The following is a 17946-nucleotide window of genomic DNA, read 5'->3' on the forward strand; positions in this document are numbered from 1 at the left end:
GCACTGAAATGAGGCCAAAAAACAAACGGAAGACAGCTCTCAGGAGAAAAGGAACACAGGGCGAGACTCTGGTGCCCCCATCAGCTTGTCCACGTGCGGGAAGCCCATCCCAATGGTGGTTTCGTGGGGGGGAACCCAGGCATCCCAAACAGCACAAGACAGGGATAAGGGAGGCGACTAGTACTGGGAGCAAAGGCAAGGGGTCTCAATGCCCACAGCACAGCCTGAAACAAGCACAACTCTTGGGGTAGCAGGGCCAACACCCCTCTTATCAGCTGTCTGAGCATCCAATACCCATCTCTTCACCAAAGGAAGGGAAACAAGCACTTAGAACGTTGGTCCCACCCATTAATATTCAAATATTAAAATGGGAGAGACACAAACATTGCCTTGTACAGCCAAGTAAAAATTCCAACTTTTCTGGCAAATACTGTATGCTCTCACTTATATGCGGAATCTAAAAAAGTAAATAAACCGAAAAAAAGCTCAGAGGTGGAGGGTGGGAGGTAGGCAAAATGGATGAAGGGGGTCACAAGGTACAGACTTCCAGCTATAAAATAAATAAATCATGGGTAAGGCACAGCACAGTGACTACAGTTAACAATACGGTACTGCATATTTTAAAGTTGCTAACAGAGTAGATCTTAAAAGTTCTCATCACAAGAAAAAAAGTTTGTAGTTATGTGTGGTGACCGACGTTAACTAGACTTATTGTGGTGATCACTTCACAATGTATACAAATACGGAATTATGTTGTACACCTGAAACTAATATAATGTTTTATGCAACTATAGTTCAATAACAAGTAAAATAAAATTTCAATTTTTCAAAAATCTTGTTGTATGATTATCTAAACTGATAAATTTGCCCAGAAAATCATTCAGAAACTACTTCTCAGTTACTACACAGCAAAGTGCCTCAATGACCTGATGTCACTGACCATGTTAACATCAGGCACCCAAATGCTAGGGCAGCCTCACTCAAGGGCAGAGGGCAAACTGTGGCTTAGGGACTTGCTGTGGCCGCAGCCTGGCTATTTTAAGCTGGACGCTCCCTCTAGTACCCTTCTTAGCAGGATAAGTGCGCTACCTGCCGTGGCCCCGGGACAGCTGGCCTGGCATTTTGTAAATTATCCCTAAGCTAAGCCCAGGCCACCTGTCAATGTTAATGATCCACAAACCATGGAAAGAAAAACAGATCAACTGAATTTCATTCTTTTAATTCACATTTCCAATGATACAAGCTTTATCACAGTGTTGTCAAACTGTAGATCCCCCTCATTCGAAAGCCAGGAAGTCAAATCAGTGAATTTTCTGAAGAACAGGATAGAGAAGAGAACAAATCTCCCAGAGGGGAGGAATGCCTTGTAAAAGTTTTGTTTCTGTTAAATAGGTGCGTGCATTTACCATTTATGGGCCACTGGGTCACGGTGGAGAACGCACACCTGCTAAGGTCGTGGTCCACAGTTTGGGAAACAGAGAGGCCTGTCACTCACAGCACTTACCCAGCACATTTTCCTGAACCCGGCTGGTTACACTCTCAGGACAACAGATTTAGGATGCCAGCACAAGCGATGTGGACGAGCACAAGTGAGACTTACTGGCCTCACATGCTGCAGCTCTGCGCAGAGGAGGGCTACCTAACTAACTTCAGGGTCGGGTCGGTGCCTCACCGGACACTCAGTCTGGGCCCTGAGACAAGCGCCCTCTCTATTGTCCTCACTCTAAACTGCATCTCTTCCTTAGGTCAACTGTTCTGCAGTGAGAACAGAAAGCCAGACGGCCAGGCACACAGCAATTGCTCAATACCTGTGAGAACAGCCTTCCCTGGTGATAGGATAGGTGAGCGAGGAGGGCTCCTTGCACCCACTGACCATCACCCCTGCCCTCATGGAGGAATGGAGGCTACCAACACCTGCAGGTTTTCTCTTTGCTTTTTTATTTTCACTATTTTACATGGAAATTTTGCCCTGTGGGGAACCCTCCATCTGGCTGTGAGCTGAACACCCAGACCACCAGTTAGGTTACTTGGAAAGACCTAACATACTCCAGGTTACATTTCCACTCACATGAAGTCTCACCTCTCATGTCAGAATCAGCCAGTCCTCTTATGATTAATCCTTTGGCATATAGTTTTATGAGATATTTGCAATGCATAGGCTTTAATTCACAGTAGTGGGATTTTGCAAAGGATGAATTACCATTACTAGCCCACCCAAAGCAGCATGATTCAAATCAGTGATTTAACTTTCAGACTGACAAAGTTTAAGGTGAACCAACAGAAAATCTCCCCAAAATTTTCCTCCCAACTATGTACACTTAATAAAAATAAAAATAAGTCTGTTCCTATAATTAATGAGGTATTCCCAAGCTATATTCTGCTGTAATACGCAGTACCTATAAAATGTGAATTATAAATTAAAACATAAAATGGAATATTTAGCTTACACCAAAAAGACATTTACTAAAAAACTAAGATGTGCCAAACGTGATCTACATACTACTGCTTTGGGGGGGAAAAAATCACATTCTGCTAAGAAAATGTGGCCAAATTTTACTGAAGGGCTAAGTGATGAGGAGCAATTATATACCTGCCAAGGGTGATCACCTGGAAATGGGGGCCTGGGATGTGAACAAGCTCGGGTGGGTGCTAACGCCCTTCTCTTCTCATGGGGGCGCATGGCCCAGGAGTAGGAACGGCTTCAGCCTAACCAGGGTCACAAGAAGACGTGGGAACAATTCAGTTGGTGGGGCAACAGGGGGCAGGGGGCTCACACAGTCCCAGGAGCCACAGATCCACCTCTGGCCCCCTCCTGTAGAACTGACAAAGGCAAGAATGCATCTGTCACACAGTACCCTGACAGCCTGCAGAGTCCTAACCCCACGTGACCTGCGCACAGGCACCAGCTTCATTTCCCCAACAGGAATGTCCACCCTAAGGAATGTCAAAGCCAAGGTGCGGCCAGCCCCCACACAACTCCATGACGCTCTAGCTGAGCTCTACATATCACACCTAAGAGACCTGTCAGGGCAGATCCAGGACCGGCAGGAAACACAAAGCGACAGGGGAAGCTGCCTGGCCTGGGCTGAGTCCCACTGTCCACCCGCATAGAAGGAAAGGTCTGGCCAGGGGCAGAACAAAGAAGCACTGGGAGACCACCTGCGCTCTAACCACAATGCTCCTGCAATCTCTGAGGAAGGTGACCGTCCCAGCACTGCGAGCACTCAAAAGGAAACTGCAAAAGCAAACCTCACACTCCAAACTCCAAGCTGGAATCTAAGGGTCACTATCCCGAACCCACAAGCTCACCCTACTCGGGTCCCCTTACCACTTGCTGTGCAATGTTGACATTGGACTGTCCAAACGTTTTTGGCAAGAGCTGCTTTCCAAGCGTGTTTACTGTGGAGGGGTGAACGGCTACTAAGGACACAACACCTGCAATGCAAGGAAACAAGAGGTTAGTTCTTTGCTGAATTAAAGCTAATGGTGAGTTTCAGGACAATGTTGCTTCTAATTAGAAAGTCTATCCCCACTGTTACCATTTTAGATCTGTGGGTCAATAATGCACACCTCTACTAGCTTAATTCTCAATTTAAGGGGGGCTGCATGGACACGACGGCTTGTTCTCCCATACAATTAGCCCCTCTCTGGGGTCAGGGGCTCAGGTTCCCCCAGGAGTTATCACCAACCTGCCCCAAACCCCTGTCTGCCCATCTACAGAACGTTCTTGTGGGACTACAGGCTCTAGAGATTAACAGCTCTTAAAAGGCTCTAATTCTATAACAATTATAAAATAGAATACCCTCAGGTGAGAACTGCCTTGATATCTGGGCCATTACCACATGAGGAAAGAAGAAACCCCTGTTCTGGCCATGCCTCTAAACCCTTCCAGTTTCCCCAAAGCAGACGGCTATGGGCGAACTGGGAGCCATATCTGTCCTCTCGAGTTTGGAAGTGGTAGTTCAGCAGCCAGGGCCTCACGCAGGGCTGATACCAGGATGCCATTTTCCTTCATTTCCACCCAGTCAGCATTATGATGGCCTCCAAATAACCAGTACAGCATCATCTTCAATGTAGTCTAGCCTAAAGTTTCATTTTTGAACCCTTTACAATCCATGCATTTTAAAGAACAGACTTCTTCAAAATTCAATAACCAATGAATTTTGCTGCTACACAGGAACACATTAATTTCCTTTTAATAACTTAAACTAAGACAGATATTCATCCTTCAATTCAACTGGCTAAATATGAGTATCAAACCAACAGAAACAGATATTTAAATTATTTTCTGTAAATAAGTTTATCTGCTTTGAGTTTCTTATTTTCCTCTAAAATTAGAGATCTACAAGGTGAGGCAAAAGTAGGTTTACAGTTGTGAGTACACGAAAGAATTTATTCTTGTATTTAAAAAGGTAACATTAGTTTTGTTTTCTTCTAATTTGTATATGATTCTCTAATCTTCAATGAACTTGAAGAAAAAAAACAGACCGTGTTCGAGCTCAGAAGCTTACAGAGTCACTGTGAACATCAGTGGCTCAGGCAGTTCTTTTGACATAGTATTTCAAAGCTTATTTTGTAAGTCAAATTTGTGAAAGTCAGCACATCAATAGACAGGACGAGGCAGTCATCTTCTATGGCAAGACTTGGTCCAGCCACACACCTGCCGCCCACTACTTGGCACAACACAAAACACCCCAGAACCATGGTTATTGTCTTTCCATAAAATAACATGCTCAGAGCCCCAGTCTGGGCCTCTCACTATATGCCCAGCTGGGGAAACGAGGAGTACTCTGGGGGTTTCGGGGCAACGGCAGAGCTTTGAGGCAGAAATGGACTGGGGCCAGGGGCCCCTTTCTTCCGTCTGCTTGCCAACACCATCTGTCATAGCCACTAGGTTTTCTCCCTTGTGTTTTTATTGAGAAACTCTTCAAATATAAAGAACTGTTTTTGTAAACAGTCTTACTCCAGTACACCTAGAATTAACTATTATTATCATTTTATTGTATGTGCTAAAGAGACCTGAGCAGTAGAGCTAACCTTATAGCCCCAGAAGGCCCACCTGCTCCCCAACTGGGCCCCACCTGCAACTACCATTGCTTGATGGATGCATTCAGTCCATTTTCATACTTTCCACACATGAATCCAAGAACAATGTAAGTATTGTCTTTGTGGGCCTTTAAAATTTAGAAAATAATACACATTGAACAAATTTTGCAACTCTGTTTACACTGTTTTTGAGACATCCATAGAGAAATCTACTTGATTTCCTTCAATGCTGTAATGCTATCACAATATTAATACCTAGATGTTATATGAAAATGCTCTCAGTATGTCACTACTAAAATGCTGCGGTTATGTTTGGGGCCTCCCACTGCTGAGTATGGGTTTCTCCCAGGCATTTTCTCTTATGCAGATGTGCCGAGGAAACCTGAGTTCCAGACAACCTTATGTGTTACAGATTCACCACAGTACCTCCACGTGGTTGTTCTGTGTGCACGCACACACACACCCAAACACACCACAAATACGTACACAAAAACACACACACTCACCACACGCACACACACCCCAGCAGATGGTGTTCCTCTCCCAGGCTTTTGCCAACTGTTGACTCAGCAAGACCTGTCACTCTATGTCAACCTCAAGAATGAAATGGTATTTCATTTTATGTTTAATCTAGTCATAAAAATTAGTATGTTCAACACATTTTCTGATAAATACTACCACATCCAATCTATTTATTAGAGGGAAGGAGGGGACTAACATTTCAGTTACAAGATGGGTTAAATTATAACACAGCCTGGGAATCTACTCACTAGAAATAATATTGTTTCAGCTGTAAAACTACTACACAGCCTTTTTAAAAGAAACTCTATAACAAAATATTTTCAAATATAATGTTATGAAATGGAGAATTCTTTTCTTGGCAAGGAAATGAGTTAAGAATATACATAGTCTGAATTGCTATAACCACTAAAAGGAATTCTAACATATTATATAAGAACGTTTTTATAATTAGTAACCATATTCTGTTACTATATACTGTATAGGTTTTTAAGAATCTTAAATTATGAAAGCATATGGTTTAGTGTTTTCTTGAAAATAATTTTAACCAAACATTTTAAAGTTTTCAAACCTAATGTTTGAAGAGTTACTATTTTACGCACATGCTACAAATATTTTGTTTGTTAACATGCCAAAAGGGTCACTAGAACGTGGCTACCTCGCATGCTGCACCTGCAGGGTTCTGGCCCGAGTGAGAGCAGGTGCTGCCCAGAAGAGGCATATGTGGGTGCTGGATCAGCCAGAACAGCTTTCTTCTCATTCCCAAGCACCGAGAAGGAACTTCCTTCCTGGACCATCACAACAGCCACACCCAACCCATGCAGACATGCTGCTCATCAGCCAGCCAGGTAAACTTGGGAGAAATGGGCTCTGCAGGAGGCTCCTCCGTGGATCCAAGCTGAGGTATGCCAGGGCCGAAGGGCTGCCCTCTGGCAGTATCAGCTGGGTCAGTTCAGTACCCGCATCCCAGGTGACATCCATACCACCCTCTCTGTGTAGCAGCCCTCTGCTCCTTGGCCAGCATTTAATTGAAGAACAGTCATCACATCATGTCCAGGGGCAAGGATTACAGGGCAGGATGTCACTACCATACTTTAAATGTCCTTTGGGTTAAAACAGAACAGGAGGAGAAAACAAGCTGATGCCTCTGCTCCACATCCTCCAGGAGGGCAGCCGTCTAAGGGGCTAACCAAAAGTTCTGCCACTTCCTCCTGCAACTGGGCTCCCCCTCCTAACCACTGCAGGAAGACCATTTTGAAAGCACCCACTGTGCGTGTGCGTGTGTGTGTGTGTACATGTATCTGTGCATTTAAGAGGATCCAGTTACCATATCTCAAGAATTACAAAGTAACACTCAGCTTTCAGCCGCACATCTCTGCTAAATTCTCATCTTTCTACCTCAGAACTGTAGAGCTGAAAGACCATACTGAAGCAAGGAAAGATGACATGCATCACAGGAGAATCCTCTCTACCAGTTAGACAAAGACCGCGACGCAGGAAGCAATGTTCTGGGTTAAAGCAAGAGCACGTGGAAATGGGCCCTGCCTCTCAGGAGCTGGAGGGAGTGACCTGCACATACCTAACATAAGGGGCCTTTGAGCTCTTCAGGAAAAAGAAATCAATCAGCAGGTATCAGAGCTCCCCACCAAAAAGGTGCCAGGTAACAAAAGGTGGCATTAGAAACAGACAAAAACAGCCCAGCTACAACACACGGAAGTTACACACAGATGGAGAGGGTCACCCCACGTCGCAAAGCATTAGGTGCGTGGACACTGGGTGTAGAAAAGTGTACCCCAAATAGTAAGTGTGCACTTAAACATATGTTTACACGTTTAACTGTACTCTCAGGTATAGCTGGGGGTTTTTTCAGTGAGCATATATTATCTGGATAATAAATAAAAACTTCAATTTTAAAAGGCAGGAAGCATGATGAAGTGCAGACATAGACATAGAGTCAGAAAAAGGGCACATGTAAGCTGTGGTCCAAGGTCAGGTCTGGGCAGGGACGGGCAGGGAGCAGGTTGTCAGGAAGGGTTGTGCAGGCACCTAGGTGGTGAGGGAAGGCTGCCTGTGTCCCATTGCCGTGTGGCTGGAAGAAAAGACCCACGCAAGAGCCATGAGAAACAAAGGTGAAAATATCAGCCGGGCCTGGAACTCATCCCGGTCATGGTGCAGGGGATAGGCAGGGACTTCAGTGATAGGCACAGCACCCTGGACAGACTCTTTCCAGCAGCGTGAGGCCATAGGAAAGAAGGGAGTAAGAGGAAAGACCAATTAGGACACGTGAAGTTGAAAAGTGACGACACCAAACGGTGAGAATGTGGAGCCACTGGATGCAAAATGATGCAGCCATGTACACTTGCCCTGTGACCTAGTTTCCACTCCTAAGCATCTGTCTAAAGCACGAAAACAAATGTGTGTGGAAGCTCACAGTGTTACAGCTGTGAGCAAACAATTGTAGGCAACCCAGATGGCTGTCACAACTAAACCTGCACACAGATTTTACTGTCTAAAACTCTGCATTGGTGGCTACCTATTCAGGACCCCTCTCATGTCAGGAGCTTTTGTCTCTCCTCTCCCTCAATTAAATTTTGCTTTCACTTATAAAAAATGAATGAATGAATGAATGAATGAATGAATGAATGAATGAATAAATAAATAAATAAATAAATAAAATAAAACTCTGCATTGGGGGCTCTTGTCTTCAGGGCCTATGGATGCAAAGGCTGTGAGGTCAATGCATTTTTCTGGGGGAAATATAGCTTTTGGAGTCTCAAAGGGTGTGACAGTTTGCCGAGGCACTTACAACCCGTTATTCCAATCGAACACTAGCCTAGGGGCTGCTCTGGAAGCTCTTTGTGGATGTGGTGAGCATCAGCAGTTATAGACTTTAAAGGAGAATACCTGGATAAACCATCTAACTAGCTGAGGGTCTTGAGAGCAAAACCTGAGGTTCCCTGAGAAGCAATTCTGCCTTGAGATTGCAGCCCCAGCTCCTGCCTGTTTCCAGCTGCCCTGAAAATTTCAGACCTGCCAGCCCTACATCACATAGGCTGATTCCTTGAAACAAACTTCTTTCACATACATGACATGCTTTCCATCAGCTCTGCCTCTCAGGAGAACTGTGGCTGGCACAGGGGTCTAGAAACACAGCAGCAAGATAAGAGCTGATAAAAATGGCCAGGAGCAGGGTGGTGCAGGGAGACCGAGACTGGGAGGGGTGTTAGGACAAGAACCCCAATGCGGCAAGAGTGGTAGGGCCTGCAGGAGGAATGCAGCAGGACCTAGGTGCAAGGAAGTAAGTCAAAGTCCAGCAGGAGCTGACGAGAAGGAACAGGATGCTGGGTCTGGCCTCATCTCAGGATGTCGCAGGTTCTCAGCCCAGGGCAGCAAGGTGCCCAGGAAGTGGCAATACTCAGGTGCTGGGCTGCTCCTGAATTCCTGGTGGGTGGGCCTGAGAGCAGTAGTGAACTAGCCCCACAGGGACAGGGTGCAGGGCAGAAAGCGAGGCCAGTCCCTGCCCCTGGATGCCCCAGCCTCTACCCTGGCCGGGGCTACGGTCTCCTCCTCAGGACCATCCCATCCTTACTGCCAGAACCTTCACAGTGAGAACCAGCTCCTGCTCCTTCAGTCGCTCCAGAGAGACCAACTCTCCAGAACATGCTGCTGACCGTTCCCCTAGACTCTTGAACAAGCTGTGCGGGAAGGTCTGGGCCTCACTCGCTGTGACCACAAGCCTCTGCCAACTGCCCCTCAGGAAGTGCCCATAGTAACCACTGAATCAAAAGACATTCCAGTGTGCTACTCGTGGGGCTCCTCAATCTAATTAATATTAATAAATAACCCCAAGTGAACAGCTAGAGTTAGTACGACACTACTTTATAAATCTATCCTTAAAACTCCTGAGCCAGAAAAAAAAGGGCACTGCTGCTGAAGACGTGTCTGCCAATGAACAAGGGCAGTGGCCAGATGGCTGGGTCCTGCCCTCTCCAAGTCCAAGTCCCCACCGGCCAGAACAGCACAAACGGACAAATGGCTCCACTTATTAAAAACTAATTCTCTGGAAGGAGAAATGTGGGGGCACTCGCCTATGTGGGCACCAGGGGAGCTAGAAAGGAGGGTCGTGGAGACGTCATCATGTGCCTTCTCAGGACTAAAACACTGCTGTGAGGTGGAAAGGACAGGGGCCTCGGGAGAAGGAAAGGAGCCCAGACCAGCTGGAGGCTGCACTGGTCCCAGCAGAACTGCTGAAGCAGAAGGAGAAGCCCGAGGAGCCACGGTGGGGCAGCTCTGGAGTCCACCACCCACAAGGCAACCAGAACGAGCCTGGTCAGGAGGACAAGTGAGGCCTGGGCATCCGGTCGAGGGACTCCCACGTCAGAGCTTCGGGAGCAGCAGGGCAAAGGCAAGTGGGATGAGTAAGGCTGAAAAAATGAGCTGAAGAACACACAGGGTAAGACGACAGGGCTGCAGAGAAGCCAGACCATGCCCAAGAGGGACACAAAGTATTTTAAAAAGTGCAGGGAGCTAATGCCAAAATATTTTAGTAGAGTCAAGAAACTATTATTTTCCGATCCTTTCAATTCAATTCCTTGGATCACAATTAAACTCAGTAGGAAAGGAAAAGGAGACAGCCAGTGTGTGGTCATAAATAAGCTTACTCGGAGAGAAATTCAAAATAAACACCAGAATGAAAGACTTCCATCATTTCCAAGGGAGCAAAGTGTATGGGTTTTTTCCATTATTATTTCTGCTTCATCACTTTAATAGAAAATGTCATGCCTCAAATTTCTGAAAATTATAAATGTCCAATTACTTACACTGAGTTTTTCACTCAAGCGATCTGTGAGTGCCAAAAATCAGCATTCACAACATATCAAGATAAAAAAGTATGTAAACACTGAATGCCTCAGTGGGCTCTCCATCCTTGGACAGAGGGAAAAGAGCAGGGCCACGCCCATGACATTCCAGAACCAGTGAAACCAGGAGAGCAGGCGTGGGCCTGAGGCCTGGAGCAAGGGGAGAGCAACAGAGCCCTGGACAAGGTGCAGGCCAAGGGCACAGGCAGCATGTGGCCTGTGCAGGAGGCTCTGCAGAGCGAAGAGGGCCTCCATGGGCATCTGAAGGTAAGTCCCAATGCAACAGAGGGGACTGGGTGTGAGCCCACCAGCCCACGACACACCAGACTTGCTTAGGTACACAGGGACATACATGGGGGAGGGGAATGGATGTGGAAGGAGATGATGGCTGGGTTCCTGTCCCAGAGCTCACCTGTAATGGATGGACAGACATTAAGGGGTTGGGGCACAGCAGGAAGATGAAGTGAGGGCCCCCACACCAGTTTCAAATTCCCCCAAGATTGTGGTAGATATCAAGAGATGACTTATAGGGGACTCACTGTTAGAGTAAAAACCTAATTTTATGTATGACAATCATTAGAAAAACCAAAAATAAGTAATCCTTAAACAAAACCTAAGCCCTAACACTGCACAAGGCCTCTTGGCCCCCAGCCTGGTTGACACAGAGTAGATGTGACAGCTGGGATCACACACGTGGACGTCATCCATCCCTGCAAGCAAAATCTAAAACAAACCAGGCTCTCCTGCGCTAAGCAATATTATAACGAGCTGAACCAAGATGGGCTTGCTCGAACTTGATATCAAAGCTCCACACCAACGCAGCTTTACAATCAGCTGAGCATCACACATCAGCACTTCAAAGGTGCATATCTTTGTCATCCAGTAATTCCACATCTACGCCCTTACCTGAGGAAGTAACAGCATGCTCAAATACATGCTCCCAGATGTTCATCACATGTCCCTTTTAGGAGGGAAGCTGCAAACTGTGGGACCCTTGGGAAGGAGTGGCTTTAACCAATCCTCCCCAAATTCAGTGATGCAGAGAAATGCTGTTCCCCACAGAACTACTGAAGATACACACATAGCTTACAGATGCCTGCACACTGAGGTATGCCCCATACCGTGAGCCTTTACATTGGAGTTTGTTTCCATCTGCTTCAGTGTGGTTGGCCACAGAGCAAACGTCCGAAGAGCACACTCCTCCAGCCCCAGGTCATGAGGTGGATGGAATACAAGTAACCTGTGTTTTCTTCTTTACACTTTTCTACATTTCTGAAATTTTTGAAAATAGCACGTGACTTATAACCAAAATAAACCCAGCCACTGATGTGTATGTGCAGGTTGTGTGTCTGAGTGAGTTCTGGATGCCACTCCTCTCAGTCCATCTGGGGGACTCTCAGGCAGAAAGGCTCCTAAAGAGGGGTTTCCACAGCTGACGAGGAGCTTCATAACAGAAAAATTCATAAATACACCAAACACATTTATCAACAAACTCGCATTTCCAAAGTAGCTGCCCTTACCTTTTCCAGGACTAAGGTTCTGGTCTATGAAGACCTTTAGTTCCCCGTTGGCTTCAATTAGACCGGCCTGCAGAAAACAACAACAGTCATAATAAATACAACAGCTAATAGAGTGACAAAGCTACAGTTGTTAACACACCATCCTTGTCAGAAAGTGGTATAAAATAACACATCACACAATACAGCATACAGATGATGTTGTGGAATTGTGCACCTGAAACCTGTATAATTTTGTTAACCAGTGTCACCCCAATAAATTCAACAAAAACGAAAAAAAAGATAAAACTGTCACTGTTATACAAACAAGCCATGGAGGGAAACACTCAGGTCCTCGGTGCAGGGAGCCACGTGGGGCTGCCTTAGCCCATGAGTTATTCATTTGAACAGTATAAAAAGATAATTTGAAGATTTTAGCCTTTAAAGCTTAGCCCTTGAGATAGTAATGAAATACCATTTTTACTTATTAAATTGGCAGATGAAATTTTTTAAAATTTTTATGAGTTTATCTGGGCCAAACTGATGACAAACTCCAGCGAGCAAGATCTCAAACGCTCCAGAGAACAACAGTTTTGCAGTTTCTTTTACGCATTTGAAATTGAGGAGGGGATGTGGCACATGTATTTCAAATGGTAATGTCTGAGGTTGGCAAAGGCATACTGCACACAGATGTGAAAATTCATTTGACTGTCTGGAAAGCAAACCAGTGATTCGGCCTGAGAACAGAGCAAGGACCTTCAGGTTGGTCAGAGTCGCAAAACAAAACAAAAAGTGCTTCTTTTCATTAACCAAGTAGTCACTGAATGTATTTTTGAAGCAAATCTTAACAGCCACATGCAGCTTTGGTTAAATTTTTTTTCCTTTTTGACTATGAGGGAACATTTATTAAAGCTGGGGACAGTGAAACAAGGCGGGGCTTAGCACAGAAGAAGCAACAGAAGAGTCTAGGCTGGGCTGCCTTAGCTCTCTGGGAAGTCAGAGAAGAGAGGGCCTTGGGGACAGGTTCATTAGGCTGGGACGAGCGGCCGCTGCCCATTGCTCCCTTGGTTGCAAGTCTCATGAGTTTAGGAGGTCCGTGCCTATGGGGGAAGGGGAAGGGCAAGGGGAAGGTGAAGGGGAAGGTGAAGGGCAAGGGCAAGGGCAAGGGCAAGGGCAAGGGCAAGGGCAAGGGGATGGTGCAGTCATGGTCCCCAGAGGGAAAGCACTGGTTCAAATTTCTTGATGTAATATGACTGACTGCAAACTGTCGAAGACAAGTGGTCATGTCCAAAATAATTTATCCAAGTTTCCTGATCTTAGATAAACAACACTTTACAAGTCCTTTCCAGAAGAAGGGACCTCAGGAATATATGAACTACAGTGGCATCTGGTCAGCCAGGTGGCAGGTTGCCACAGCAAAGCAGAATCATTTTTGACAACTGAGCAGTTAAAGGTCTTCTAGTGAAAAATATCAGAGCAGGACAGGTCAACTAGCTTCAACATACAACTAATCTAAACCAGTTCCAATACTACTGATTCATCCTACTCTTAAATGCCCATACAGCACAACAGATTTTCCCAAATAACACCTGAATCCAAGCCTCTCCCCGTACCTTACCCTGGTCACGAATACATTCCTTCTAATTCTGCTCTCTATGAAGGTGACAGAAATTATTTGTGGGCTTAAAGACCAACCCAGACCAGACACACACTTCACCTGTTCCAGGCTATGTGTCGGGACAGCATCCTCAGACATTTTTGTCTCCACCCCATCAGAAGGTGCGCAGCTCCCCCTGGGACCACTCCCCTCAAGAACAGTGACTGGTGCAGGAGAGACTTCCTGGCGCTAGCGTCACTGGGCACAGCCCCACCCTAGCCCTTTAAGAACTCTACACTAGAACCTCTTATGACATGTGGAATTCAGGAGAAACGCTGGTCTATCTCAAAGCCCCACAAACTCACTCAGGTTCAGTGCCGTCACCCATAACCCACCCAGAATCACAATAATGGTGCTTTTCTAAAACACTGGCCCCTTTGTGAAGCATAAGCCCCAAAGGACAACTGAAAAATCTAATAAAGACCTCACTGGTTGACAATAGGAAAGTGTGGTAAGAATCAACTAAGTATAATGGGAAATTACGGTCATCTTTCCTGAAAAACAAACAAAAAAACCCTCGCTACTGATTTGATTCATGTGTGGTCAACTATAAGGCACCCTACTGAGTCCTGACACCTGGCCTATCACCACTCCCCACATCTGCTCTGCTTCATTCCCAGTATACCCTCCCACTGACTCCCCCAACTGGATGAGTTTCAAGTCCCAACCTCCATCACTGCTTATTTTACTTAATTTACCTGCAGAATGGGGACAGCAGCACCAACCACACCTCCCTTGCAGCCTCTATAAGAATTACAATATAACATGCAAAGCTTTAAAAGTCTGCACATGGGTTACCAATCACCCTGGTCTGCCCAGGACTAAGGAAGTTCTGAGGTCTCCTGGAAGCTGGACTGGCAGTGCTCAAAGGAAGGGTCCAGCTCAACTGGCAGTGCTCAAAGAAGGAAGGGCTGCAAGTGGTCACTATGAACAGTAATGCCTCCAACAACCTGCCCACTGATGTAAACAAGATTTACGAGGGGCACAAACCAGGCTACCGCCACCTGAGCCTAGGTCCTGCGGCAAACTCGCCTTGAGTTCTGAGTCACCTCTCCTCGGTATGGAGCCAGCACACCTGGACCACACTCTGACATGCTGTGTCTCCTCTCAAAACCCCAGGATTCCAGGGTGCTACGCACGTGGTGGCGAACGAGGCCTCTGACCTGTTTCACCTCCACTAGTTCTTCAGACAGTAGGACAGTCCAAGACAATGCAACACCCCACACCATCAGGAACACAATTATCAGCATGAGGATATACAAAAATGAATCCCATTACAGCCCTACTTGGGATTTTCCAACATAAAGTCACTCCGACAGGTTTATGGTTAGTATAAAACTTCAATCACCCAAACACATATACTGAATTTAAAAATATATTATGGTTACACCACTGGATTTCTTCCTTACGTCCTGTAGCCCAGAGGCTATGACCTGCAGGTACTTGATACAAGCATCAAAACACAGGTTTTTTATTTTTTAAAAGGCATTACTGAAATTGCAATTAATTTTAAGATAAGTGTACTCGACTTACTTTCCTACAAAATCTTTATACTTAAGATGCAGCCCTGGCCAGTGTGCTCAGTGGTTAGAATGTCGGCCCATGCACAGAAGGGTCACAGGTTCAATTCGATTCCCATACAGGGGTGTGTACCTGGGTTGCAGGTTCAAGTCCCAGCCCCAGTCAGGGTTCGTGCGGGAGGCAACCAATCAATCTGTCTCTCTCACATCGATGTTTCTCTCTCTCCCTCCCTCCCTTGCTTCCACTCTCTCTAAAAATCGTTGGAAAAAATATCCTTGGGTAAGGATTAACAAAGATGCAAACCTAGCTTCCTGTAGAGAAACATTAAACTGCTAAATATATTAACATATAAACCAAAAGCAAAGACACTCATTTGCCATAACTAACCTTAATTTTCCTTAGAAAAACTATACTTAGCCTATTAAGCTATTTAATAAAAATGAAAGTTGATTATTCTTATTTTAGTTAATATTAATAGTTGCAATAATAGTAAAACACATTCCCAAAACACATAGTACTTCTAGAAAAAATTGAACCAATTAAATATGAAAACTGAAAAATTGAATACGATTATCTTAATTTAGAACAAACCTTCTTGCTCACCATGTTCCAGGCTTTAGAAATTCAAACCGATTTAACTGGTAACAGCCCCGAGAAGGGTGCTGTGACCACACCACATCACAGGTGGCCCAGATAGAAAACTGACCTAACCCCGGGCCAGGCCCTCACTTCGTCTCCCCCACACTCTGAATCCCCTCAGTCATCTCCTTCTTCCCAACCCGTCCTTCCTCTTTCTAAAACATACTTGACCATGATTGCCTCTCATCGCCACAGGATAAAGTGCAAACACCTCAGCAACGGAGACCCTGAGACCAGGGGCTGCCTGCCTGCCCACACCCCTTTAGAAGGCTGCCAGAAAGATAAAGCCTCAATACCAGGCAGCAGGGCACGGCTCAGGGAAAGGAGGTAAAGGTGGTCTGAGACACGGGAAGGGTCCCAGTGAGAAGCATAGGGATAGTCAGCTGCTGGTGAGAGATTAGCAGGGCTGGATATCACCCAGGGGAACCAAATGTCCCCTCCTGGCACCCTCAGTTCTCACTGCCCTCCTCCAGATGCAGTCCCCATGCTTCCTGCCTCCTCCTGACTCTAGTCCTCTCTGCACACTTCCTAATTTACTATTCGGTTACGAATGAATTTTCTATTGCCTCTCTCCACTAGACCATAAGACCTGTAAGAGCAGGATGTTTGCATGGAAAGAAAACCACTGCAGCAAGGACCCCGAAGCCCAGACCGAAGGGGTCCAGCAGCCCAGAGGAGAGGTTGGCCTCCTGAAGGGGCTCACAGTCAGCATTTTAGGCATGAGGGTCAGCTGGTGGCTGAATCTGCAAAGGCCAGGTTTGGTCTCAAGAGACTGAAACTTCTGTATTGGTGGCTTCACTCTCTCTCTCCCTGTCATCTCTCCCTCTGTCATCTCTCCCCTCCTCCTTCCCCTGGCTCACTCACTCACTCACTCACTCACTCAGATAATGTGAACTGCCCCATGGAGGAGGCCCATGTGCCCAGGAACAGAGGGTGACCTCCAGTCAACAACCTTCAAGGGGTGGAATCCTACCGACAACCAGGTACCTCCCCACAGGACCTCAGGGTACAACACCTTTGGGTGTTGGGCTGGGGGGCCAGCACAGCTGTAGCCAGACTCCTGACCCACAGAAACTATGGGATAACAACGTTGTAGCTCCAGTCGGCTACATTTTGGGTAACTGTTACAGAACTGACATGGGAGAGTGGTAAAGATGCTGGATACCACTCAGCTATCTCTCCTGAACCTGTTCATGCGCTGGCCTGTTTCTGGTGTAACCACCTGCCGTGGGTTTGTCTCTGCCACAGAAAGAGCACCATACCATACTAACATTACAAAACAATGATATGGAGCACTATGCAAAAGAACTTGAGTTAGAGCTAAGGTTCATCAAATAAAAAACAGACTCCAAGTGGATAAAATGAAGTGGAAAAATAATGGTAGGAATGCTGTATCTGGCAACAGCTAAACAGGAGCTTCAGATCAAGGCTCCTGCTGAAAATACAAAATAAAAGAACACAAATATCCATATTTAAATCTGTGTGACAACATCAGAGCACTCCTAAGACAAGGAAGGGAGGTGCCGGGAACCGAAAATCAATGCCTCTGACCCAGCACCACCACGCAGAAGATGCCATCTCAAGAGCCAACCCCACATGCATACTTGCCACAGCTCCACTTACCATAAAGGCAAGCAACTGGCAACAACCTGAACGCCCATCAGTAGGATCAAATGAGGGCACATCCAAACAAAATATTATGTTAGATCTTGATGCAAATGAAACTTACAGATTTTGAGATAAATGAGGAAACCCAAACACTAGCTATATGGCAATACTAATGCATTATTGTTTGTTGTCTTGGGTATGTATAAAGAGTTCTTACCTTTGAGGGATACATACTAGAATATTTTATGAAATGGCATCAAGTTTGTCACCGGCTTTACAATCACCCAGCTGGGGAAGAAGCACGGATGGACAGGATGGCCATGAACTGAGATGGTGGCAGAATGGTGACAGGGATGCAGGGGTCACCACCACGTTCTCTCTGCTCCTGTGCATGTTTGGAATGTTCCATAAGTGTTTTAAAAATTATGTTAATATTTACCAACATGAAAAAGCCTAGGACAAACTGTGGAGTAAAATAGCTGGGTACAGAATAAGTGAGTTCATTTATATAAAGTTGTATAATGCATGTGTACATCTAAACACACACACATCCAGGGAGTTAGCCCCCAAAATAATCACCAAAATATAATAATAGAGTCAC

The 17946-nt window shown here is 45.8% G+C and overlaps 1 protein-coding gene across 4 annotated transcripts in view; it reads right to left on the reverse strand.

Annotated features, from left to right (window-relative positions):
- Positions 1-17946, reverse strand: part of TFDP1 (transcription factor Dp-1) — a 45932-nt gene that overhangs the window by 12604 nt on the left and 15382 nt on the right. For all 4 annotated transcript variants that reach the window (XM_081129858.1, XM_081129860.1, XM_081129859.1 and 1 more), the window contains exons 3-4: positions 11945-12011; positions 3329-3435 (exon numbers count right to left, since the gene is read on the reverse strand). In XM_081129858.1, coding sequence (XP_080985984.1) covers positions 3329-3435; positions 11945-12011 — 174 coding nt within the window. The remainder of the gene's footprint in view (positions 1-3328; positions 3436-11944; positions 12012-17946) is intronic.

The sequence above is a fragment of the Miniopterus schreibersii genome, assembly GCF_964146895.1.
Source record: "Miniopterus schreibersii genome assembly, chromosome: 2".
NCBI lineage: Eukaryota > Metazoa > Chordata > Mammalia > Chiroptera > Miniopteridae > Miniopterus > Miniopterus schreibersii.